This window comes from Nesoenas mayeri (genome assembly GCF_963082525.1).
Source record: "Nesoenas mayeri genome assembly, chromosome: 1".
Classification (NCBI taxonomy): domain Eukaryota; kingdom Metazoa; phylum Chordata; class Aves; order Columbiformes; family Columbidae; genus Nesoenas; species Nesoenas mayeri.
Window position 1 is genome coordinate 192496343 of NC_137541.1, and position 25666 is coordinate 192522008.

The 25666-nt window shown below is 44.2% G+C and overlaps 2 protein-coding genes across 5 annotated transcripts in view; both read right to left on the reverse strand.

Moving 5' to 3' along the window:
- Window positions 1-437: 437 nt before the first annotated feature.
- Window positions 438-5065, reverse strand: SHISA2 (shisa family member 2). Its single transcript, XM_080363292.1, has 2 exons — window positions 4510-5065; window positions 438-2417 (listed from the first exon to the last, which is right to left on the reverse strand). The coding sequence occupies exons 1-2, from the start codon at window positions 4811-4813 to the stop codon at window positions 1864-1866; spliced, it is 858 nt and encodes a 285-aa protein (XP_080219418.1). The 5' UTR covers window positions 4814-5065; the 3' UTR covers window positions 438-1863.
- Window positions 5066-12020: 6955 nt separating this feature from the next.
- NUP58 (nucleoporin 58) overlaps window positions 12021-25666 on the reverse strand; it is a 42266-nt gene continuing 28620 nt past the window's right edge. For 3 of the 4 annotated variants that reach the window (XM_080363203.1, XM_080363204.1, XM_080363202.1), the window contains exons 15-16: window positions 24551-24646; window positions 15093-16958 (exon numbers count right to left, since the gene is read on the reverse strand). In XM_080363203.1, the coding sequence (XP_080219329.1) occupies window positions 16789-16958; window positions 24551-24646 (266 nt within the window). In that variant the 3' untranslated portion in view covers window positions 15093-16788. Of the gene's footprint in view, window positions 12138-15092; window positions 16959-24550; window positions 24647-25666 lie in introns of those variants that run through there. The other variant, XM_080363205.1, reaches the window with a different exon arrangement.

A 25666-nucleotide genomic window follows, 5' to 3' on the forward strand; every position in this document is an offset into this window, starting at 1 on the left:
GAGCAGACCCGGCCCGAGCAGCGCCCAGTGCTGCCGCAGCCGGTCCCCGCCTCGCCAAAGCTGCCCAGCCTGGTCTCATCAGCCAGTCTGTCTGTCCAGGTCCTACGCGCTGGATGGGGTGATGGCAGCCAGAGCAGCAGAGCTGGGATAGAGTCCTATTCATTTTCATGTGTCAGTGGCCAAAGCATTTCTGCCCACTGCCGACTACTTGTGTGTGGCATGTTTACAAGTAAACCATTGCATTTGGCAATGCTCCTGCATGTATGTGTAATTTAAAAACAGACATACAAAAAAAATAGTAGTATCACAGTTATTGCTACATACTGATACAGTATCTGACAATAAGAAACCTTTTATCTGCTCTGGTTACTGCAACTGCCCGGTTTTGGCACAGACGCACCGCCCCCCCCCCCCAGCCCCAAATCCTCTGTTGCGGTATTTTGGCTGAAGAGTAACTGGATGGAAATGTAGAGCCCACATTTTTTAAGAGACAAAACCAGCCTTAAACAGTTCAGTTCGCTGCATCCGGGGTGATATATCACAGCACGGTCTGATTACTCCTGGTGCACTGTTGCGGTATTTTTCCCCAGACGAAGCCAAGCTGGACGGAGCCAGCAGCTCCAGTGCCAAGTGTGTCCCCCTCCAGTACCACACTCCTCCCTGACCCCCGCGGCATCGCCGGGAGCCACAAGCACCTTCATCCTTTGGTTGGGCCTTTTACCTTGTTTTAAAATACAGCTGTGCCTTCCTCTACTCCCCTGTCCCATAAGTAAAGAAGAAATGCGGACGGGTTTCGAACCTCCGCCGGTCCCTCTCTGCCCAGGCTGGGGGGGCTGTGTGAACCCCCAGGTAGCAGGGCTGGGACTCAGGGTGGGCTGGCGGGGCAACAAAGCCCGTTTTCCTACGGTCAGACTCAATCACAAGCAGGGTTTGGGTCTGACAACTTCCTGCACAGTCACACGAGTTTACTGTTTCATGGGAAGTGAGGTTAAATCAGGCGTATTTGGAGTCACAGTCCGACCTTTCTCTGCAAAGGCGTTTTCAGCTCAGACGCTGCCAGCTGTACCAAACGCTCTGCTGAGCGTCAGGAAGAGCAAACACCTCCTACCCTGTTTTTAGTAAAAAGTTCACAAAGATAAAGTCTGTGCAAAGCACTACTGGGTCCTGATCTTGAGGCAAAACCAAATCAAGAAGGGTTTCAAGTGCACTGGAAGGAAGAGCTGAATAATTCACACTCTTCTAGTTCCTACATAAATATCTGAGACAAAGGAAATCGGTCTTTGCAAGACTAAGCCTTTTGTGGCATTGCACCCCAAACCGGGGGCACATAAGAAAACACGGGGGCCGGTACCAGCACCCAGCAGGCAGGGATTGCACCGTTCGGCTCTCAGTCGTGATTGTCTGGAAAGCAATGGGAAATGTCACTAAGCAGCTGGGAGAGGAGGAAAGGTTTCCTAAGTACTGCGGTCTTGCACAGTGTAACAAAACACTTTTTACGAATTAATTAGGCAAATACTTCTGACCATGTCATACCTGAAGGGCACTTAATGGCTCCGGCATTTATCTCGCAAGTACAGTGATCTGAAATGCATATGCATTTTCAGCATAATCCTTCACCGCTGTAAATCATGCGCTGGAATGAGAGCGTATCTGGCAACGTTAATTCAAAGATATCATCCTACAGTTTCTGGCAACGGACCCCGATGAAAAATAAATGGTTTATAAACACTGTCTGACATGCATGAGCCTTGCAAAATTATTTACAAGTGATGTTCTGGGAGCTTCGTTCCGAGGAAGTATTTCTCCTCCATTCAGTTTAGATATTAAAACGTGTCAGGTGGGAAAGGGAGGAAGGCGTCAGCGCTACACAGTCACAGCTGGGTACATCTTCTGCTCGCTGCTGGTGTGCGGGTAGGGAGACTGGATCTGCCGGTAGCCGCTCTGCAGACCGTCGAGGAACGGGGGCACCGGGGTCAGCGGCATCGAGTCGTGCTGCACAGCGTAGCCCACGTACGGGGGGTGCAGGTACTGCCCCTGGTGCGGCACGATCTGGGTCGCCTGCTGGCAGTTCAGCACCGAGAAGTTCGTTGGCATGTTGACGTAGACGTTATTCATGGTCCCTTCCGGCAAGCAGCAGTTGGTCTGGGACCTGGTCGGGGGTGCTCTGGCCCCCGAGTTGGCGCTGGAGCTGGAGCTGGCGGCCGTGCTCGACTGGCGGGACGAGGAGCCCCGGGATGTGCTGGCACTTGGGATCATGGGGATCGTCTCCATCAGGCGAGTGCCCCCGGGGGCTCGGCTCTGCTGGGGCTCCTGCTTGGGCCGCAGGCACCTGCAGCAGCAAGCGGCCACCAGTGACCCCAAGATGATGAAGGCGACAAATACAGATCCAACAATAAGGAACGGCACGTAGATGGGCACTGCAATAGCAAGAAACGCTTCGTCACTGGGAGACAAGGACAGACCTCAGCCACTCTGGCAGAAGGTCCCACCCACCCCAGGCTGAGCCCACCTTCCCCCAGCGCGGGTCAGTGCAGGGTGAGAACCAAAAGCTGTGTGTGCAGCTAAGCATTTTCCAAAGGGAAGACAAAAAGACCTGCTAAAATAATGGCTGGAATTACCAAAACACCTTTAAAGTTATTAGCAGGGGGAAATCCCACAGCTCGCACCTCAAGAGAGGACAGCTCGCTCGTGCTGATGGTGGCCTAGTCCACATCAACCAGTGCTCCACACCTCATGAGATCTTGTCTCCAATATACCTCGCCAGAAAAATCAGGCAAGAGAACAATGGGTTTGAACAGCATCGTCGGGAGATACTATGGGGGCAGGATCCCTGGTCAGGGCTTGGGAGCACAAGGTGGTCAAACTCTGGCACTGCATCACATCTCCCCCAATCGTCAGTCCCCCCGGCTGCTGCCACCCCTCGGGGCAGGGGGACAGCCGGGCAGCCCTCAGGGGGCTCTGCCACCCCCCAGCCCCACAGATGAGTGTCCGGCTGCTCTGAGCTTCAGCCCTGTGTTTAGGGAGAAACCAGAGGCAGGCAGTGGGGCAACGGCACCATGCTCCAAAGCTTCACAGAAGGGTTAGTGTTGAAAGGGACCTCTGGAGATCGTCTAGTTCAACTCACAGCCCTCCTTGCAAGGCTTAAAGAAGGGACGTCAGGGCAAGAGTGCGGGTCGGCAAGGGGCACGAGCAAAAGGTACAGGTGATGCCTCAGAGGTGGGGATGGGAGACCCACCCTTGGAAGGATCTGGGCTCCAGTTGCTCTGCACTCCGAGGGAGAAAAAAGCTGTTTCCTCTGCTTCAGTAAGAAGTCTGCACGGGTATATCCAGGAGTAACAAGGGGAAGGTGCCCCCTTCAGTGCTTGTGAATGCTGCCAATAACACACCTGAGCTTCATCAGCCCCACTGAAACCTGTCAGCCCTGAGGCCCGGGCAGGGCTGCGGAGCCCCTGCCTGGCCTTGGCTAACACTGAGGATGTGCCCTGAGCACAGGGGATGCAGCCGCCCCTCCTGCACGTTAAACCAGCGCTGGTGCTGGGCAACAGCTCCCAAACCTGCTGAGCACTAAATATCAATTGCTAAGAAAACTAATTGTTAAGAAAAATGTCTTGTTCTCAGAACGGCAAAAGGGGTTTATCTGTCCACTCAAGTCAGAATACCTCCTCACACAGGTGATTATGTGGGGTGAATTATTAACCAAAAGGCCGTATTTCTCCCATTTCTTCCACAATTTCTGCACTTTTTAAACAAAAGCCTTGCAAAAAACTATCTCTACTTCTGCACTTGGCACTACGGTAGCTCTTGAGCAGGTGCATGCACTTGCTACAGACTATAACACACAAGTTCTCCAAGTAAATCTGTCCTAATTATAACATCACTTCAGGCTACTTCTGGTGTACTCAGTGCGTGGGGATGGCAGCAAGGTGCTGGGAAGCCACTGAGGCTCTTTTTAAAACAGCGGCAGAAAGATTTGAGATTAGCCTTGAAATTCAATGTTGTAAAAAAAAAAAGTCCTAAGTGGAGGTATCTGAGCTGGAACAACACATACAATTAGAGCAGGGACCAGCCAAAAGTCATTTTGAAATGTCACGTTACTTTTTCTTTATGTCTTGTTCATACGTAGTTTCATTTTTTCCTTTCCTTTTTAATTGTCAGCACAAACGGGGCTAAGAAACCAATTCGGAGCAGTGGCAGAGCCGCACACGACAAACAACTCGGCCAAGGCTGTGGGCCAGTGGTGTCACCTACTTTTAAGGACGACAGGGCTGGACTTTCAAATCGGAGGAAGACAAAAAGCAGTATATCTAAGCGCGGGTACTTCTTCCCGTTTAACGGCTACAGAAGGGCTTGGCTGCCCCCACCTCCATCCTTTTTGCCCCACGACCCATTGGTGGAAGGAAGTGACAACAACGGGAAGGAGCGGGCCAATAACTTTGCCGCAAAAGCGGCGGCTCCCCTGGAGCCACCGAGGCACAGGGAACCGCCGGGGCCGGGCCGGGGCCGCCTCACCTGCCGCGCCGTCGGTGCCGTCCTTGCCGGGCCGGCCCGGCTCGCCGCCGCCCTGCCGCCGGTCGTTGTCGCAGGCTCCCTGGTCCAGGCGCGCCTCGGCGCTGGAGCAGCAGTATCGGAGGGCGCAGCTGCCGCAGCAGATGGTGGCGTCGCCGCCGTCGAAGCGCTCGGGGCACTGGAAGCCGTCCCGCCAGCCGCCCTGCCCGTCCAGCCAGCCGTGGCAGTACTCGCCGCTGGCCGCGGCCCCCGCCGGCAGCAGCCAGCCCAGCGCCGCCAGCAGCAGCCAGCAGCGCCCGCCTCGCATGGTCAGAGCCCCCCCGCGCCGGGGCAGCGCCGCCCGGCCCCCCGGGGCAGGCAGCCGCCGCGCTGCGGGGAGTCTCGCCGCGGGTCCCGCCGCCGCATGCCCGAGACCGGCCCGCGGGGTTGCGGAGCCGTCGCCGGGAAGGACCGGCGGGCAGCGCGGGGGGGCGGGCGGCGCCGCTACTCGCTACTCCCCGCCCGCCGCCGCGCCGCGACGGCCCGGCCTGCGCACTGCGCCGCGCCCATGGGCGAGGGGAGGCGGGTGCGCTGCGACCCTCCGCCCGCCCGCGGGACCCCGACCCGCCGCGCCCGCCCCGTCCGGCACCGCCGCTCCGGCGGGGGCACCCGCGCCGCGCCCTTATAGGCAGCGGCGGCGGTCGAGTGCGCATGCGCCCGCCCCGCCCCCGCCCGACGGGGCGTCCCCGCGGCCCCTGGCCGCCGAGGGCACGGGCTGCAGCACCACGGTGCCGCTGCCACCGAGAGCAGCGCCGCTCCCCGCCCCCACGTCCCAAAGCAGCCCCCGCGCCCCGCCGGGCAGGGCCACACGCCGCCGCGGGAATCCACGGGTGTTTTTGCCGCGGAACATCTCCACAGCCAGCGGCGGCTCCAGGAAAGGGGCTGCCAAACCTGCCCCAGCTGCTGAGGTGGCGAGACAGTTAGACAGCTGCGGAGGGATTAGAAACAACTGGGATGTTACCAAGCGGAACTTCTGCATGCAAGACATTAGATCAATTTAAAAAGACAGAAAACTGGTAGCTCTGATAACTTGCCATTTTTAAATCCTGCTGCGAAATCATTTCCCTGCAGTGGCAGTGACCGCAAAATTAGGTTTGTTTCTCTTTCAAGCTTTTCTACTTCAATTAAATGATTGTCTTTCACTAATAACACACCAGTCCTTCCCCCTCTGTTTTCATCTCTCTTTTGTTGTCACTCTTTTCAGACGCTCCTCCCCAGCTGCAGGCTTTCACAGAGCTATTCGTTTGGGGCAGCAGATTCTGGTCAAATTACAGCACAGGTAATTGCATTTTGCCCCCTCAGCTACGCTGCTGCTCCCAGCAAGTTCTTTCCCAGCTCAGCCCACAGCCAGAGCACAGGCGGGGCACACAGCCCCTGCCTCACCCCAGAGAGGATGAGTAACCCAGAGCAGCCAACCTTCAGAAAAGCTGGTAGTTATCAAGATGAAAAGTGGGATTGCAGCAGGACAGGTTCTGCTTTGCCCATATCAACCCAGCTGGATGAATGAGAAGAAACTTGCAGGGATTTGAACGACAGAGTTCGGGATGCTCCATCTCAGAACCCGCTCAGCTCCAGCACGCTGGGTTTGGGGTGAGGAGCGCCAGACAGCATCCACCAGCCTGCGTGTCCCAGAGCACCCATCGTCCCAGAGAGCCTGTTCTGTGGGTCAGCCTTGGGACACGGCTGGGGAGAGGCATCCTCTGGGGAAGAAGTTAAAACCACAAGCTCCCATGGGTGACCCATGGGGGTGTCTGGCAGCCCCCAGGGACAGCTCAGCAGCTGTTGAACACCTTTACTCACACAGGGCTTCCTGCAAGATCATTTTCTTTAAATCTGGGTGGGACTGACATTCTCATAGTTAGGAAAGCAGCTTCTTGATTCTTTTATACATGGCAAGCAAAATACTTTCCAAGCCCCACCCTTCCAGCCAATGGTTCCACTGATACTCATTAAATTGGATCTTTCAGTGGCAGTAACAGCGTATTAGAAGATAGGCACTAGGTAGTTAAAAAGGGGACTATTTATTCCCATTCAGGAGTCCCGATCACAACAAAATACCAGCACCAGACCCCTTGCAGAGATTATCTGTAGCAGGTACTTTTTATATTCAAGCTCAGAATTTGTCTTGTCTGGGTAAAACCAGAGATAACAGCACATCTCACTATGCTTTCATAAAACTTAAAACACTTGGCACTTTGCAAAGTGCTTTAGAATGTAGTGATACAGTAATCAGCAAAGATTTTTTTTTCTAGCTGTCTTTACAAGCTGATCAGATAATATTAATATTATTTAAAATATAAAGCACAATAAAAAAAATCCCAAAAACCCAAAAGCAGCCCCTCTGCATCTTGAAAAAGTTATTGTCCTGTGCCTATCAATTTGATAACATTAACTCAATCTGTTTTCAGTGTAAACTTAACTCATCACTAAGGCTGACACATTCCATTTGCCATCAAACTGAGCATCTTGCGGCTTTTAACCGCATAGAGCTGACAAAGATTTTTAAAGCCGAGAGGCAGTCAATAATGATCACATAGTCTATAAATCTCTGTTATCTGCTTCAACTTTTTTTTTTTCCTAAAAGTATCCAAGCTTCTACTACTAGTAGTTGTAGTTTCTGAGGCCTTTGGCTCAGTAGAAATGTTCTTTGCCCTTCACAAGCAGGAAAGCAAACGTCCCACCTTGAGTGTGAGCTGCTGAACCGGTCACAGCGAGGAACTGCAAATATTTGTGGGGACCGGCTGTGCCAGCGTGCAGGGGACAGGAAGGAGGGAAGGGAAAGGACAGATTGGAGGAAGCTGTAACAATAAGGGAGAAACAACAGGCCCTCCCCCTTGTGTCTTACAAACTCTCCAAGATAAAGTAGGAACACAGACCTGTCACCTTATTCTGTATCTTTATCTATTTTGGTTGGAATCTCTTTAGAGCCAGGAAAAGGAAAACCCTGCGACACGACTCCCTGAGCTGCCGTGAGCTTCTGTGGCTCCGTACATGGCTCTTGCTGTTTGGGATGTTTTGCTTTCCCTGTTGTATTTTCAACCCATGCTCTGCAACTTGCCCCATTCCCTTGATGGTAAAAGACACGCAGAACTGGGAGCAGCTCCTGTCCCCTCTTCCTTTCAGCCCATTGGAGATAAACTTTAGATGGTGGATGGATTATTTTTTTCTCTTCCCCTTGGGGATATTTAGTATTCATTCTTGGTACCCCAGTCACTTGGGTACATGTGAGATTATCTGTTTTCATTGCCCAGCCTTTCATGCCAAAGAGGCATTTATGTACCTTTCTCGTTATATTTAGCTAGTGTATCTACTGTATCTACCATCAAACAATTTTGCAGCCTCATTAGAAACCTTGAAAATCTGGATTTGGGAATTACTTTGTCTGCAGTTACATCCACAACGTTGCAAATCTGGATTGTAAATTAAAATTTATAACCTGAAGTCTTGTTCCTCCCTTCTCCCAGAGAAAATCTACAAGTCGCCACCATGGTACTGTCATTCAGATCATTTGGCATGTAAAAGCCAGGCCATGCTTACTGCAAGAGCTGGATTTTATTGCAGTTTGTACACTTACATATTGCAGCTCAACACTTCATCAGTAGAAGATTCTTCTTCCTGGTAATACAAAATAATGCAATCAATTCCCATCTGAAAGCCAAGCTGAGTACAGAAGTGTTTAGTTATATAAAACCCAATTTGTTTGGGTTTTGTTTTGTCTTTTAATTGATAAATGCATCCCCTTGGAGGCAGAAATCCCAGCATCTTCTCCATTTATCCTGGCAAAGTTGCTTCTCAGGTAGAACTGTATTTCCTGCTGATAAAGCAATGCCTTGCTGCCCCCGTGTGAAGCAAGTGGGAAGGGTAGCGTTATTAGAACACCATTGCTATGGGGTTTGTACAGAGGGCTGTGCTGTAATCAAGACTGCAGCCCATACTGACATGTTCCATTAACATAATTTCCCAGGTGAGGATAGTTACCAGAATAATAGAGCTTAATTTGTCTCCTCCTGCTCTGGTTATTAGCTACCTTTTACACTAGTGTAGATATACCTGTGGTGTTATTTAAACACCATCAGTATATTTAAAGGTCCAAACAGCTTCTCCAATTGTGGTGTTACTTGCCTAAGCCAGCCTGGTTTTTATTTCTGCTTAGGGAACATATTTAATAACTGTATTTTAAAATACACATGTATTCATAGCAGAAAGGCTTTCTTTTATTTGCTCTCATTTCCTGGAAAATAATTAGAACAAGATGACCCAAGGAAAAAAAAAAAATCTCACAGAAAGAATCAAAGGGCTGTAAAAATAACCTCAAATGAAATGATATGAAGTTCGCACACTCAAGAGCTGGTCAGTGAATCTGCAGTGGCTGCGCCGGCACCAGGCACATCAACACGCAGAGATTCGGGTTCTGCTATCAGCGCACGCAGAGGTGACATCGGACATCAGCGCTGGCACCACGTTATCACAGCCAACACAGACACCTCCGCTATCGCTGGGCCGGCTGCAAAATGCACTGCTCGCTCGATAACGGGGTGAAGGGATGGGGACAGAGAGGAGTGAGCTGACCAGGTAACAGCATCTCTAAGTGCTGGGGGATATCTCCCTCCAAATTCATGAGGGGAGTATTGCAACAAGGTGGGGAGGAGGCTGTTTCTCAGAAAGCATCCTCCTGTTTCAACGCTGAGCCCTGTCAGACGGGGGCTTTAGGAAGTTTGTTAGCATTGCCTGGCTATTCGGCTGTGATCAATACAATTGTCATGCTCTTCTCCCTGGGGTCTTACTTAGTACATTGATTTCTGGAGCTCCCGCTTACTGCAGACACAAGAGATTGGCATTAGAGTATAAAAGACACAAAGCTGATGTGCACATCTTCAGATTGAAACAGGTGCCATTTCCTAATCTAATTGTTATTTCTGCCGTAGCCAACTACTCGAACCACTAGCAAAAAAGAATTTTAGCTTTTTTCTCCCTCCTCAGACAAGAAGGGAGGATGAATTACTTATTAGGGACTAAATCCATCTTTCCACAGCCTGCCCTCCCAGTGACACTGGCCAGTTTGACAAGGCATCATTACTATAAAGTTATTTAAATTGAAAAAAGAAAAACCCTAAAGTACTGGAATTTTCCACATTCATAGTCCAGTTTATGCTGCACAGAACATAAAGCATGAGCACTTTATCAAATGCAGGAAGAGAAACAGAATTGTACTGTTGCTCTCCTAATGTCAGAGTGCAAGACAAAGGATTTAGGCACAATACAGTGAAAGCAGCACCACTCTGCAGCTGTAGCACAGGCTGCTGCCTGGGCAGTGAGGTTAACAAGCTCCAGACAAGAAAAATGTGCTTTTCCTCTTGGTATGGTTCACCGGGACTTAAACTACAACTTAATCTGCAGATTTTGATTTTACATAGTGATTATTAGCACAGATGAGCAAGAACAAGCAACTTGGTGCAGAAAATTAACAACATTTATGAGAATATTTTCTAGATCATGGTGCTTTTTTTTTTACACTGCTTACAAAAGCAGTAAAATGGACAGTGCCTGCTTGCATCATTGCTTTTTCACTTAACATCAATAGTATAGCACAAATATGACTTACCTTCAAGATGCCACAACCTAGCAATAACAACCTAGCAACAAGGGGCTGCATGTCACACCCCCCCTCCCTTCTCAGGGCCAACTTTCAATGACACATCCACCACTCTGCAACAGCACTTGGTTTTTAATGTCACTATTTCTGTGGCTGCAGGAATGCTAATGCTATCACCACCCATCTGCTGGAGCCCAAGTATCCCTTTTGCCCCAGTACTTCTCAGCAGCTCTGCAGCCCCGTTACCACCACAGTGCAGGCATCACCATCACAGAGCAACACTCAACAGCTGTGCTAGAAATAAGGCATGGGGAGAGGTGGTGAGGAAGGTGACACTTCTCAAGTGCAAAGTGAAAAATTATTCAGAAACACATTTCTAGCTAAATATTGTTACTAGTAAGGTATAAATTTAAGCTAACAGGCATTTGCATTAGACAGGCATCTTTAGTACAGCAATTCTTGCCCTGCACAGGGCAATCTGGATGAGCTGCCACAGCCTCCCTGCGGTTCCAGCCACTTCTGCACATCCCCCGACACATCCCCGAGGTTGCTACCGGCACTGACAGAGCATTACCATGCCTGAAGCCAACATAAACAATGTCAAAAGTCTTCCCTCTTTACTCTCAGAGCAGAGCTCAGCATCAACTTCACTTTGCTACCACAGGCTCAAGTAGGAGCTTTACCCTTGTGGGGTTTCCGCATCAGCTCAGCTAACAGCCAGCGTGGGTCTCGCCCTCCCCGGGGATAAGGCTTGCTCTGGTTTGGCTGCCAGAGGTACACAAACACCTGCCTGCTCACTGGAAGCCGCTCCTGTAGTTTAAGCATTATGCCGCTACCACGGGGTGTGCAACGGCACCGTTAGCTGCAGCCAGTTCCTTCCAACCACCACCACTTCCCTTAACGAGCAGCCAAAATAAAAGGTAAAAAAGGACCATTGCTATTTTAAACTGATATAACATGCACTCTAAGGCTGATTTCCATGGCATTAAGGTTAACATGTTCCTTTTGCCATCATTTCTGTCAATTCACTTCGTCTGACCTGATGTTAAATCAGAACCACTGTAGCTGCCTTCAGCATTGCTGCTAACGATGAAGGAGGCATCACACCGGATTGCTGCACCGAACCACAAAAGCGACACGCTGGTGAGACACAGGTGTGCTCCTCCACTCATCCCCAGCAGAGCTGGAAAGGTGTCCCCACTCCATTAAGGACTAGGGCAGCGCTGGCCTAACTGCTCCCTGCCAGTGCACACATTCAGCCTTTGGGCACATCCATTCCAAGCCTTTTGTTGAAAGATGGACATTTTTTCAGTAAGGACTGCTTTAGCAGATGTACCTTACCTTATCCCTGGAGAGAACAGCAGCAGAAATGTTTAAGCTCAAAGGTTCAATTCCTTTATGCTTATGCTGATAAAGAAATAAAGGTAGTCCCAACAGCCAAGAAATGCTAACACTGTCAAGAGGATAAGAGGTTTTTGGTGTTTTTCCCATTTAGAATAGCTTCTGTTTAGGTACTTAAACATGGAGTTAATAGGCTAGCTCTAGCTACCCAACTGTACATAGCTTGTGCATATTTCCCCCCCTCCAAGGTTTCACCCAGCTGTAAGTCTGCTCAAGCTGCCTGTCACCCTTTTTTTTCCCCATGAAAACTTACCTCCTTCTTCTCTTATTAGGGTTCATGGTATTTTTCAGATTTTCAAGTTTCATATAATAGTTTGATTTTGAATATTTGTCAAGTCTGTGTTTCTTTCCCTTTTTACTACGCTGTAGTATCTGATCGAAGCCTCATCCTAGCTTGCTTTTGTGACTGGGATCATCCCCATTGAAGCATTCCCTGTTACCAGAATGTGCCACATTAAACACACAGAGCCAGCAAAGGATTTCTTGCCTAGTCGATATACACCAGCCTCTAATCAAAACTGGATTTTGGAAGCAATTACACGACAGTTTAGAAAGGTGCCGTCCTGCTGCTGCCCAAACACACGTCACAGAGTGACACCTGCATTGAAGAGAAAAGAAAGAGGGAAATCCATCAATCTGTGAAACATTAGTTGAGCAAACAAGCAAAATACCTTTTGCCTGCTCAGGTATTGACCTGTTCGGGGCAGCAGTAGGCATGCCAAGTTTCCATGCAAGCGTTCAACAGAATTGAACCAATAACCTGGTGAAGGCAGATCTATATTCAAAAAAAGTAAAATCAACCTAGATGATTTTTCTAGTTTGTAGAAGCTTCTGAATCTCATCATAACTTGTTCATAAGAAGCTAGAAATACCTTACTTCTAAAAGGTGAGAAAATAGAGAGCAAACCATTATTTGGAAAAGTTTTCAAAGCTAAAGTAACATGCAGCCTACTCACCTCCTCACTGTGGCACCTCAACTGTAGCGATGGGCTATAAATATTAAATTCCTGAGGCTGAGTAAAAGAGCATTAAGTAATAAACCTCATAGCAGGAGTCAAATGGGTTAGAAGGATCATTTAAATATTGAAGTTCAACAAAATCGAAAATGTGAATAACCTGGAAATAAAAGGTGACGCAGGGCTTGAGAGGTCCACCTGCAAGGCTCGGCATTGTGGTGGCAGTATGTATTATAAATGGCAGCCTTCTGCCACCTGGGGGAAGCTGCACTCTCCAACAGGGCAACTGGAATCCTGATAGGACTCTCTTAATTTTACATTTCTTTTAATTCCTTTGGTTTGAGAGTTAATTAATAGATTTCCCCCACCCACCAAGTAAAGAAGTGTCACCTGTGTAGAAAATGAAACTGCCACTATCATGTATTTCTACCTACTACATGCAACATTCAACCAACATAAAAATATATATATTACAAACTCAAGTTGATTTTAGACTACAGAAATACGAGCATATAAATATCCAACACCGAGTACAGAAGAAATGATCCCAAGCTGAACTAAAACATGTTATCCCATTCACAGTCAGAAGCCTTGTGCTCTGCATCCCCTCGTTTCTCCCCACACATCTCCTCCCCCCTCATCACTTCCATGCTCCTCCTCTTCAGCAACCTACCTGTCTGGTGGGGTGGAGATGGCACCTTACAGCTGGGATGAAGCTCCACTAGCACGGTGCCAGCAGGTACCCGCTGCCTCCAGGCCCAACTCCTGATTTGCATGAGAAGTTGTACAAATCTACTACTGTGGTACTTTAACCAACCATCAGTGTCTGGAGATACCAGCCATGGCACTGGAAGGTGCTTAATGAGAGGGAGGAGGGAAACTGTCTGACAGCACAATTCCAGTGATCAGTCCAAAACCTGCATAATTTATTGATGGAAATTTCTGTGCATAGCCAGTCCTTCGTTCTTATAAACTTTAACAAGAATTTTACGGAAGGAAACTTTTATGGAGCATAAGGCATTTACATTCTAAAGTGCAGATGGATTTTTCTAAACAGTTACTCTTAATTTTTCACTAAGAACCTACGAGGTGCTTCTTTCTTATCTCCTGTTTAGACATGCCAGGTATTAGAACCAATAACATGCAAGAGCTGACAAAACTAACTCGATTATTTCTACTATTAACATCAGTAGCAGACTGGGAAAAAGAAATTACCACTGATGTCAAAGAAGGAAAAAAAAGCCCACTAAGCCTGTATGCCTTAACTATATTTTTCATTTTAAAAGTGATGCTCAAAAGTAATGGAGGTTCAAAGTGCAGTTATGTTATGAATGTGTAGATGGAGGGGGTATAGCTGGATTTGGATTTCCTGTCGTGAGGAAGGTGCATAAACTCTATCCAACTCCACCTCAGTCCAACCTCCTCCCTCCCAAACCACCAGAAGGCAGTAGATACATGCGGTAGTACCAAGCTGGCCAGCTTGTCAGGAACAGGGACAATTGTGAGTGTAAAGAAAGTTTTGAGGTGCTGGACCAAGAAGAGGTTGGTGAAGCAAGCAGTCTAAGGCACAGCGCTGCCCTACCTCCTGCTGCGTTCATTGCAAGGAGAACAGCAAAGAAAAGAACAAGTTACTTCAGGTAAAAGACAGAGGTCACGTAAGTAAGTTTACACCATAGCTGCACAACCAGGTACAAACTAGTAGAGAATCGCATCCTACATATGTGACTTCAGCCTTTCTCTGGTACATATTTTTCTTTTCTGACAAAAATAATCCAGACGTGATTTCATTCCATGGTGTTTCAGTACAGGACAGCTTCTTAGCCTGTCTTGCAGGAAACCAAGCCACACCTTCAGGGTATTTGTATTTTGCACTCTAATTATATCACATTTCTTTGCATTTGGAAAAAAAAAAAAAATCATAAAAAATGTATACAATGCTGATCCTTGAAAATCATGGCCAAATTCAACCACCCAAGTAATATTCTGGCAATATAATGATTTCATATCCCATTTTGACTTTAGTTTTGTACTTCAGCATGTGATTATGTTATTACACAGTCACTTTTTCACTTAGGCTAAATTAAAACATAACTGTACATAACTGTTGCTTTAATGTGAAAAGAAACAGAACACGGATACGCAGGAGGCTCAGGCTGCTTTTGCATTCACTAAGCCATCCCCAGTGCTGTCACGTCTCTGCACGACCCAGGTTTGTACAGCACACTCTAAACAGATTCCAGACAAATCCATAACACAAAACCTCCCTTCACCAACACCGCAATCCAGAGATCAGGGCCCTAACTTCACAAAGAATAATTTTGCATTATATACATTCTAAGAAAAAACAATTCTACATATTAGACAATGATGTTTTTGCTTCTCCTAAAACACAGGAGAACAACAGGAAATCATCTTTCAAATAGGCAAATATGTATTCCAAGGATCACAGCATTATTGTTTTATTGTCTGCACAATGATAAGTTGCACATATGGACAAAGAGTACACATTTAGAATTAGTTTCACAAATTAATACATTACAAGAGAGTCCAGTGGTTTAACATATTAACTATTAAAAAAAAGCAATAACAAAGGAATATAAACATTACTGTTTTGGCTGCAGCCCAAGGAAAGTTTAAAAGAAAGGCTGAAATAAAAATAAAATGTAAGCTTTATTTTTCCAGGACATAAAAAAACCCCACATTTTATCCCTTCCTAAGAGACTGCTCACAAAGATGCAATAACATACAAGTACAAAAGTGAAGAATTCTATGCTCAGTTTCCCTTAATTATGTCAGATCAAGTGACAAACTGAACATTTGTCAAAGAGCAAATCACAGCTGAATGCAGACATCATTTCCAAAACATAAAAAATGATAATAACACTTTAACAATAGCAAGCAAATGACCTGGTACTAGAAAAATCTTACGCACTGTAACTGTTTTAGAAAAAAGGTGCTTTTGTGAAAATGACTGTGAATATTCATTTGATGCTTGTTATATACAAAACATCTTCTACATCAAAAGCAACCTGGCTCCAAAGTTTCATGTTCACATTTCAACCTGTATCTTTATATGCAAAGATTCAACCTATTCTTTATCTCACATAAGGCAGTACCTCCTTAAGATGTTCTCCCAGCTATTTCTACTGCATTCTGACTTGGAGATGCAGCACAAGCAGCTGTGATGTAATATGCAAGATTCAAAAACTACTGTTGCAATAGCTTTAACCTTCAAATGATATAATTTTCCTCCTCGGTTCTTTAGCAGCAACTTATCATACCATACCTCATGTTGAAAGCAGATACGCAACTGCTTTTAAGTCAATGCTAGTAGCTCCGATGAGAAGCCAGTGAACCGGCTCCAATTAGTAACAGCTACCTTGGGTTTTCATTAGAGCAGCATATCCCATCTCCTCCAGTTGCAGGGAAAAGCTCAACCAACGCCCCACTATTCAGCTCAGGAGAAAAACAAAACCAAACTGTCTGGGAACATTACATGTCTGTGTCAAAATCTCAGGCTCTTCTTTAGAGTTGGCTGCTAAATGGGCTAAGAAAAAGATTAAAAAAAAGCAACTACTAGCCACTATTTACCAAACTTTATGAAATAGTAAACGTTGTATTTCAGCTGGTCTTAAACAATAAAACAGAAGAAGCAATGATGACATAGCCTGGGACCCACTATTTGAAACTCCTAGGAACATCAAGATAAGGGACCGCAGGGCAACACAGAGAAACAGCACACACAAAGGAAAGGAGACCTGTCTATGGGGCAAGGTTTGCACATCTGTATTTTATACATATATATATACACATACATACACACAGATGTGTGCACTGTACTGTATATATTTACATCCATATACACAAAAACACCCTGAAGTAGATTTAAAGGCCATATCCAGGAACAGAAGATATGAACTCTAGTATTTGTACTAGAATATATTTTATCTGTACAAAAAACCAAATACGCATATATTCATATGGTATAAAGCTTATTAACAAAAAATATTCTGCTACTAACATTAGGTTAAATAGATGGGTTTACAAGATTCTTTAATAATAATGCAGTATAGAACATTTCTAAAACTAGGGCCAAAAATGAAAATACATAAACGGGTTTCTATTCACAAGAAAATAGCTGTTCAATATGATTTCGTTTTGTATTTCAGACTAGGGAAAAGTAGCAAAATTTTTATAAATCTCTTGGGATGCAATTTAAGTAATGCATCAATCTAGAAAAATAAATTTTTCAGCTGAACAAAGTCGATTCACTTCCCCTTCCCTAAGGGTTGCCTATCTTTTCCCCCGCTTGTTTCCAGCTGGAGGTTTCTTCAGCTGAAGAAGTTGCCCTCCTGTCCCAAAGCCTGCAGATGCAGGATTAGACACCCCGAACGTCAGGCCAGCTGATGCTGTGATGCCAGGATTGCTGAAGTTAAACCCAGATGTAGTCGAGCTGCCAAAGCCTTATGAGGGAGGGAAAAACATTTTAAAACAGAAGTTATATCAGGATTGCAAGTTTGTTCTCCTTGGAGTTATGAACACCAACCACTTTATTACCAGTATTTCTAGTACTTTATACTAACTTCTATCTACAACAGTATGCCACACTGCTAACACGTTTGGACTTGCTACGGCAACTTGGATATTACAGCCCTAACACAGTCTATCTCAGTGATTGTAAACAATGACATCTTAAATCACAAGTCTATTATACCATTATCCATACAACAGTAGTATCCAAAAGTCCCACTGAAATTGTACAATAGAAGGACCATAACTTCTCAGGTTCTCAGTGTAAATATGTAATGGGTGCACAGGGTGCGAGGAAGGCAGAGGTACAAGTGAAGCACAGCTCACTGCAGGTAAAGAGCACAGCTGGAGTGCGAGCCCACAGCCTTGTGCCCCCCTGACGAGGCCACCTTTGCTTGTCTTTATAGCATCTGTGGCACAGACTGTGCCTTAAATGAGAGGCAGAAAAGGCTCAAATCACCGCCAAATTATTGGTATTTAAAAATACACTTTCTGACAAACCAAAAAGCAGCACTGAAAACAAAGCTCTGGAAAAACTGAATGACTAGGTGAGCAAATTGTGTTATTTTAACTCCTCCATCTGCTTTTATGAAGGTAAACAAATTGAACATTTGGTTCTGCTATAAAACAAGAACCTTTGAAGAAAACCTGCCTATAGTTTTCAGCAACACCAATTCATTTTACTTTCTTCTGAGAATTTATATCAGTTATGCACAAACAACTTGGATAATACTTGAAACTTAGAGAATGCTAGAAATCTCTCAAATATTAGTTAATAAGCAGAACTTCACTCTGCTTTTTCTTTTCTCAAGGAACCAAATAAGGTAACCATTCACACAAATTAAGTATAACATGAGCAAGATTTTAATAAATAGTTTCATCCAAGTTGCACATGAAAAGATGTGAACAATTAAAATATTAAGAAAAAAATGGGACCGATTAACAAGCAAAAAGAGTATATTCTGAATACAAAGTACTTCAAGTTTTGTTAGTTGTCAAGCTGACAGTTAAAGCAATTATTTGGTTATGTCAGTATCTTCAACTCAATGCCTAAATATCTTTAAAGCACAGAAATAACAAGCCAACTGGTTGCCTCAGCAGAAGCCCAAAGTGGCTCTCACAAGCCTGATGTCTTCTGTCCTCTCACTTGTTATTGATGCTTTGGATTGAGAACTAGTTCAAAACACAACATGAAACTCTTCCTTTTGTAATGTCTGGACCTGGGTTATACAGCACATCACCTGGTCAGGAAAATCCCCGATTATCTACATTCCAGTAACTGCAGTCCTTCAAGACTTATGGACTAATTTGTCTGTCATCCTAGGATGTAAGGGGTGGAATAGATGCAACTATTCCTCCCTTTCCCTGCTAACTCTGAATCCCAAGTAAGACTTTTAGAAGAATAAGCTTGATCTTCATCAGGGAGTCTCATGAATGGAAAAAAAAGAATAACCCAAACTGTTCTTGCTAAGTTACCTTTTGACTTCAAGTATGTATCTGAGATAACAGGTATTGCCTCCTACAGAAAACATCATGAATGCCATTCATGATAAAGCTGTATGTGATCTATAGTGTCAGGAGTTCATTAGGCAAGAAGACAGTGTTCACGAACTGCCTCTATCTGTCTGCCTCTAGATGCAGGGATTATTTTGAGGCGTGCAGGGAAGGCAGTGTGAGCTTTACTTGAGTAATGTTAAAATAAGAAAGATGCATAAACTGTGTTATGAGAAGATTGAGAACATGCCTGTTAATTTAGATATAGCCTGGAGTATAATAGCTATTATGTTAGAAGTGTCATTTAGAGTGGGCACAAAAGCATAGAAAGGCAGAAGTGAAACTCATTTAAATGGTTTTGTGATGTCATGGCAGCATAACAAGGCCATGGTATGAAGTTCTTTTCTTAAAAGTAAAGCAAACTCTAAAGCAGAATACTCAAATGAAATCACTTAAGGAAAAATCCTTGAACAAAGTATACATTCAGTCTTATTCCCCTTGCAAAGAAAGAGATCAGTACTGGAATAGCTCAGTTCTAGAGGGAGCAGTCACAAAGTCTTGAATCATAGCTACAAGTGTGATCAATTATTTCTTTGCTGAAATTAGTATTACTTAGGTGTAAACAATTATTTTCAGGAAGTAAATGACAATCTGCCCTTCAAGGGCATAGATTTAGTATGTTTCCAAAGGACCTCGGAGTACAGTTTATTCATTGGGCTTTTGCATCTCTGCTTCAGTCAGCCCTTTAGAGAGGTGAGCCAAACATGAGATACACACCTCCCCTACCAGCACTTATTTTAATGCTACAGGGATATGTAGCAGCTCAGCAGATATCAAAGGCAACCTGTTCCCTCCCTCAACCCTCACACTACAGTAGTGCTCTAAATCAAAGAGGATTTCCAGCACAACTTAGATGCAGAGGCTATATAACGTCAGTCAAAAAGCTGCACATAGTTACACATGGATTACATTCAGGTCTATTTTTCAGCCATATTAGTATGTCCACTCATGATTCTACTTGATTGTCTCTTAACCCATGTATTGAGGCTGCTATTCTTCAATTAAAATGAGTCTTCAAAACAAATTCTCAACTCAGCTCTTCAAAGCATGTGTAGCATCTCAGTTCTCACAAAAATAGTGTGTGTGTACAGCTCCTCTTAACTTCATAAATTCAGTGCTAATTTTTTTCCTTTTCTCATCACTTTGGGAGTGATGCTTTTTAAAACATCCAACCCAATTTGGCCTTTTCAGTTGCCATCAAATGAGTAAGAATAGGAATTAATTGTAACTTGATTTAGAGTCAGCTTTCCACAGTGTCTGTCTATGTTTCAGAGGGAAGCCTGGGCAACTTGTTCCATGTTGCAATTGTGTCCATGAAAGAAATGGAGAGCAGTCTGTAGTTGCTCTGCTTCTCATCTACTGTCACAGTGGACACAACAAACTGCTCCTGGACTAAGCCAAATTTACTATTAGAAGACACTCAAATACTTTCAGAAGACACAGAATTTTCTCTGCAAACATACAAACTTAAGTTGAGAAGAGCAGTAGTACTACTAGAAACATTTTCAAGTCTTTTAAAGCAATTACATCTAGCTCATAACTTATAAACACTTGACAAGCAATTTAGTGATCTATAATTTTCATTCTAAAATAAGAACAAACTGATGGAATACATGTGGAGAAGACCTGAGGTACTATCTAAGCAGCCTAGAAGGACAGGGTGATGGAATACTTACTAGACATTAGTCTGGGCAAATATTTAAGTGCTCACATCTGAACACAAGCAGCAAGGACGGTATATCCCATATTCAGCCCATTTTCCTAGTTTTTTCAAAATAAAACTATTTAGAAACAAGATACAAATATCACACGGTGTTATGAACCAGAATATTGTTTCAGAACCCTGTAAGTGTTATCTAAGAAACAAGACACATTGAAATTTAAAATACCCTATAACCTGGCTGACCTCGGGCATAACTCAAGCCCTCTCATACACCCACAACAAAATTAAACTAAAGATCATAAACAACCCAGAAGCTACTACGGCATAGGATTTTGAATACAAGAGTTAATATGCTTCTGGGCTACCAAATTTTTATAGAGGTTTCTATTCTATAATCCTAGGCTAGATCAGGATTTTCATGACCACTTTATAAGAACAAAATGACAGGAATTACATTTCATCTTTTATATTCCTGGTTACCACTTTTATAGCTAAGACTTTTGAGATAATTGAAAACAATCTTCATTTTATTGGATTCAACTCCCTCACTGCTAAAGAGATTGGGGGCACTGCAACCATGACACAGCCTGGTTTGAAGAACAGAGCAAAACTGTCCCTGCACACCATCACCATAGCTAAGACAGATTTGCTATTTACTTTGGTTTGATACTTCATTAATATTGTATGACTAACCCATATAACTAGTTTTCTAACTATATTTTTAAATATACTAAAACCTAAATTAGATACTTTGTAACTTAGCACTTTGAAATGCTGCAATACTATTTTCAGTCCATAAATGACAGGCTACAAGACTGGTGCTACAGGCAGGGTTTTGGATTCTTTGGTAACAGCTGGTTTTATAAGACACCAGTCCAGACAGTGGTATGTGGGAAAGGTATGTATTGAGTACTGTCCAGGGGTGGACAAGGAGTGAGTTGAGAGTCTGTGGGTGAGAATCAAGGGGCAGGTTGTGTCAGGAACAGAATACCAAGCAGAATTGCAACCCTGGACTTCAGCAGGGCAAACTTTGGTCTTTTCAAAGAATTGCTAGGGGAGATCTCATGGACAAGGATACTTGAAGGTAAAGGGGCCCAAGATGGTTAGCATTCAGAGACTGCTTCTACCAAGCTCAAGATCAGAGCATCCCGACATGTAGGAAGTCAAGGAAGGGAGCCAGGAGACCTGCGCGGTTAACAGGGAACTGCTGGGTAAGCTCAAGTGGAAGATAATTTACAGATCAAGGGCTGGCCACTTGGGAAGAGTATAAGGCTGTTGTCAGAGGATGTAGGGAGGCAACAAGGAAAGCTAAGGCCTCCTTAGAATTAAACCTGGCGAGAGGGGTCAAGGACAACAGAAAGAGCTTTTTCAAATACGTGGCAGATAAAACTAACACCAGAGGCAATTTGGCCCACAGATGAATGGGGTGGGTGCCCTGGTGACAGAAGATACAGAGAAGGCAGAGTTACTGAATGCCACCTTGTCTCTGTCTATTCTGCCAGAGGCTGTCCTGAGGAGCCCTGTACTGCTGAGGCCCCAGACAAAGTCAGGACATTGGAGGAGTCTGCCTTAGTTGATGAGGACTGGAACAGGGAGCAATTAAGCAATCTCGGCATCTATAAATCCATCGGTCCAGATGGGATGCATCCACGGGTGCTGAGAGAGCTGGCTGAAGTTATTGCTAGGCCTCTCTCCATCATATTTGCTAAGTCATGGGGAATGGGAGAGGTGCCTGAGGACTGGAGGAAAGCAAATGTCACTCCAGTCTTCAAAAAGGGCAAGGAGGAGGACCCAGGGTCAGCCTCACCTCCATCCCTGGAAAGGTGATGGAACGAACAACTTATCCTTGGTGCCATCTCAAGGCATATCAGGGATAAGAGGATCATTAGGGGCAGTCAACATGGTTTCACCAAAGGGAAGTCGTGCTTCACCAACTTCATAGCCTTTTATGAGGACATAACGAGGTGGATAGATGATGGCAGAGTGGTGGATGTGGTCTACCTTGACTTCAGTAAAGCATTTGACACAGTCTCCCACAGCATCCTTGCTGCTAAACCAAGGCCTGTATCTAGTGGAGTGCCTCAGGGGTCAGTACTGGGGCCAGTATTATTCAATATATTCATCAGTGACTTGGATGAGGGAATAGAGTGCAATGTCAGCAAGTTTGCTGATGACACCAAGCTGGGAGGAGTGGCTGACACACCAGAAGGCTGTGCTGCCATCCAGCGAGACCTGGACAAACTGGAGAGTTGGGCGGGGAACAATCTAATTAAATATAACAAGGGAAAGTGTAGACTACTGCATCTGGGCAGGAACAACCTCAGGTTCCAGTATAAGTTGGGGAGCGACCTGTTAGAGAGCAGTGTAGGGGAAAGGGACCTGGGGGTCCTGGTGGACAGCAGGATGACCATGAGCCAGCACTGTGCCCTTGTGGCCAGGAAGGCCAATGGCATCCTGGGGTGTATTAGAAGGAGAGTGGTTAGTAGGTCGAGAAAGGTTCTTCTCCCCCTCTACTCTGCCCTGGTGAGACCACACCTGGAATATTGTGTCCAGTTCTGGGCCCCTCAGTTCAAGAAGGACAGGGAACTGCTGGAGAAAGTCCAGCGCAGGGCAACCAAGATGATTAAGGGAGTGGAGCACCTCCCTTACGAGGAAAGGCTGAGGGAGCTGGGTCTCTTTAGCTTGGAGAAGAGGAGACTGAGGGGTGACCTTATTAATGCTTACAAATAAGTAAAGGGTGAGTGTCACAAGGATGGAGCCAGGCTCTTCTTGGTGACAACCAATGATAGGACAAGAGGCAATAGGTACAAACTGGAACACAGCAGGTTCCACTTAAGTATGAGAAGAAACTTCCTCACAGTGAGGGTGACAGAGCACTGGAACAGGCTGCCCAGGGGGGTTGTGGAGTCTCCTCCTCTGAAGACATTCAAAACCCGCCTGGACACATTCCTGCGTAACCTTATCTACGTGTTCCTGCTCCAGCAGGGGGATTGGACTAGATGATCTTCCGAGTTCCCTTCCAATCCCAACCATTCTTTGATTCTGTGATTTATATAAAGACTAATCATCAGTAATGTAATACACACTCAGGAAAAATAATCTACATGATAAATATGTAAATAGTGTAAGTTTTCACGTTTCTGATATTAAAAACTAACAAAGCAAAAAAAGGTTGATGCTTAGACACTGCATATTGCAAAATCAGAGATGTTCTATCAAGAATTTACTAGACTGTTACACATTCATGAATGTTTAACAGCCAGTTTAGTGAGCTATTTCCACCTTATAATATAATTCAAAGCTTAAGGTATTTTACAGGCCTAATTTGACAGTATAATCCAACACTAACCAAGGAAAAAAAGCAAAACAAAACGCATGGCAACTAACACAAGGCTGGTTCAAGCTAATGTACTGGGCACTTACTAATATATACCAGTCACTTGCTATGTTTGTAACAACAGCAGTTAGAAAACAAATCAAAACATTTTGCTTTTAAAAAATAAATATGCTATCAGAAGTCAATCCCAGGAGACATTATATGCTTTCAATCTGTCATTGAGGAAAGACTGTAAGACAGACTATAGTAAGCTATTTGACTCAAAAATAAACTCCTATTTAAAAAGTAAGTGGAGATGCAACCTATAGAAATGACTTGAGATTTCAGACATCTAAGTTAAGGAGCAATTACATTCGTATTTTGATTTCCTCGTCACCAACAAAACTGAAACAAAGTGAAACAAGTACCAAGTAGTTTAATTGACACGTTTTTAAAGTAGTTAACACAACAAATTATGGATATATACAGAGAAACAATACCTACAACTTACTATTCAAATAGAAAGAATATTCTATTCAATAGAAAGAATCAGCAGATAAACAGTTTTTTCTGGTCTCTGAAAAATAATTTTAACTTTACTTGTAAATACAGGAAGTCAAATTACTGGTATATTTGTCAGAAACTTATACACTAATTTCAATAGCTTGGTAACTGTATAGCCTGTGCATTCAAGCAGTAACTGCATTTCTGTGCCTCAGACTGCATCTTATCCAATCTGATGCATCTGATCTGATTCCATCAAATGGAATAAATTAATGCTCACTCAATACTGTCCACCTAGGAGACCTTTAACAGAACCTAAACGCTTCTCTGAAAATGTGTATTTAGCAAGTAAATAGTAACTTTAATGGCTATATACACATGCAACTTTAAGTACATTTGTTTCAGCAACTTACTTAGACTGAGTGTAGCAGTTTGATTATAACACTTTTGCCTTAACATAAACTTGAATTCAAGAAAAACAAACCAACCTGCACTTAGACTTCCTGATGGTTTACTTGTGTTTCCAAACCCAAATGATGATGCTCCTGTGGCACTGCTTCCAAAGGCAGAGCTACTTCCAAATCCTAGAAGAATAATAGTAAAGACATACAACAAAAAATTACAGACACAGCAATTAAAGACACATAGGTTTTGGGCAAATATTCTAAAAGTAAAACATAATTCTAAGCATTATTTGGTAAACAAATATTCCGAACATCATTGCCTCAATTTTATTCTCAATGCAGTATCAAGAAAACCGCAAACAGGAGAGGATTGGAGAAAAATATTTCCTTCAAAATACAAAATTGAGTAAAGGAAAAACTATAAAAACAGGTGAAGTAAACTATCAGCTTACAAATTTGCTATTGAATTGCTGTTAAATTGACAAGAAAATGGTAACAAAATGGCCCAAAACTAAGAAAAGAAGTGATATGACTTCTCTAACAGAAAGCTGCAATCTTCATCCACAACTCTAAAAGAAAAATTTCCTATGCTTAAAACAGTAAAATTTTTTTTGAGTTTACATTTGGCTTATTTTAGAGTTGGGTCCTGGTCCACTTATTTGGGATCGGCTTTATCTAATAAACCACAAAACGGCTTAAACTTAATTTCACAATATTTAACAGGAAAAATTATCATATAAAGGGCAGGCATAAACATGTAGTTGTAATAAAAGTAGTTCTGTTCATTTTGTAATTGGTATTCATAATTTGATAATATAAATACTTTAAGATTTCAAATTGGGTTAATATGAGATTACTTCAAAGGAAAAGCTGATAGTTGCAGTTTGATACAAAGGTCAGACAAAAGAAACAGTAAGAAAAATACTTTTTCTGTTCTCCATTGTCTGAAGAGTTCGTTGTTTGTTTGTTTGTTTTTTTAAAAAAAGAGCAGTATTTACATTTGAGGTAATTTTGCCCCCATCTTGAGTCTCAAGTGTCAGGAAAAATACTTGTATTTTACTGCAAATTGAGCCTTTAGAGAAATAATTTTTAGATTTTAAAACTAGTAATGACTGAAGACACTATCTGAAGCAGCATTCTCTAGTCTTCTGCAATTTTAAAATCAAGTAAGAGTTTTAAGGGTATATAATGCAATTACCA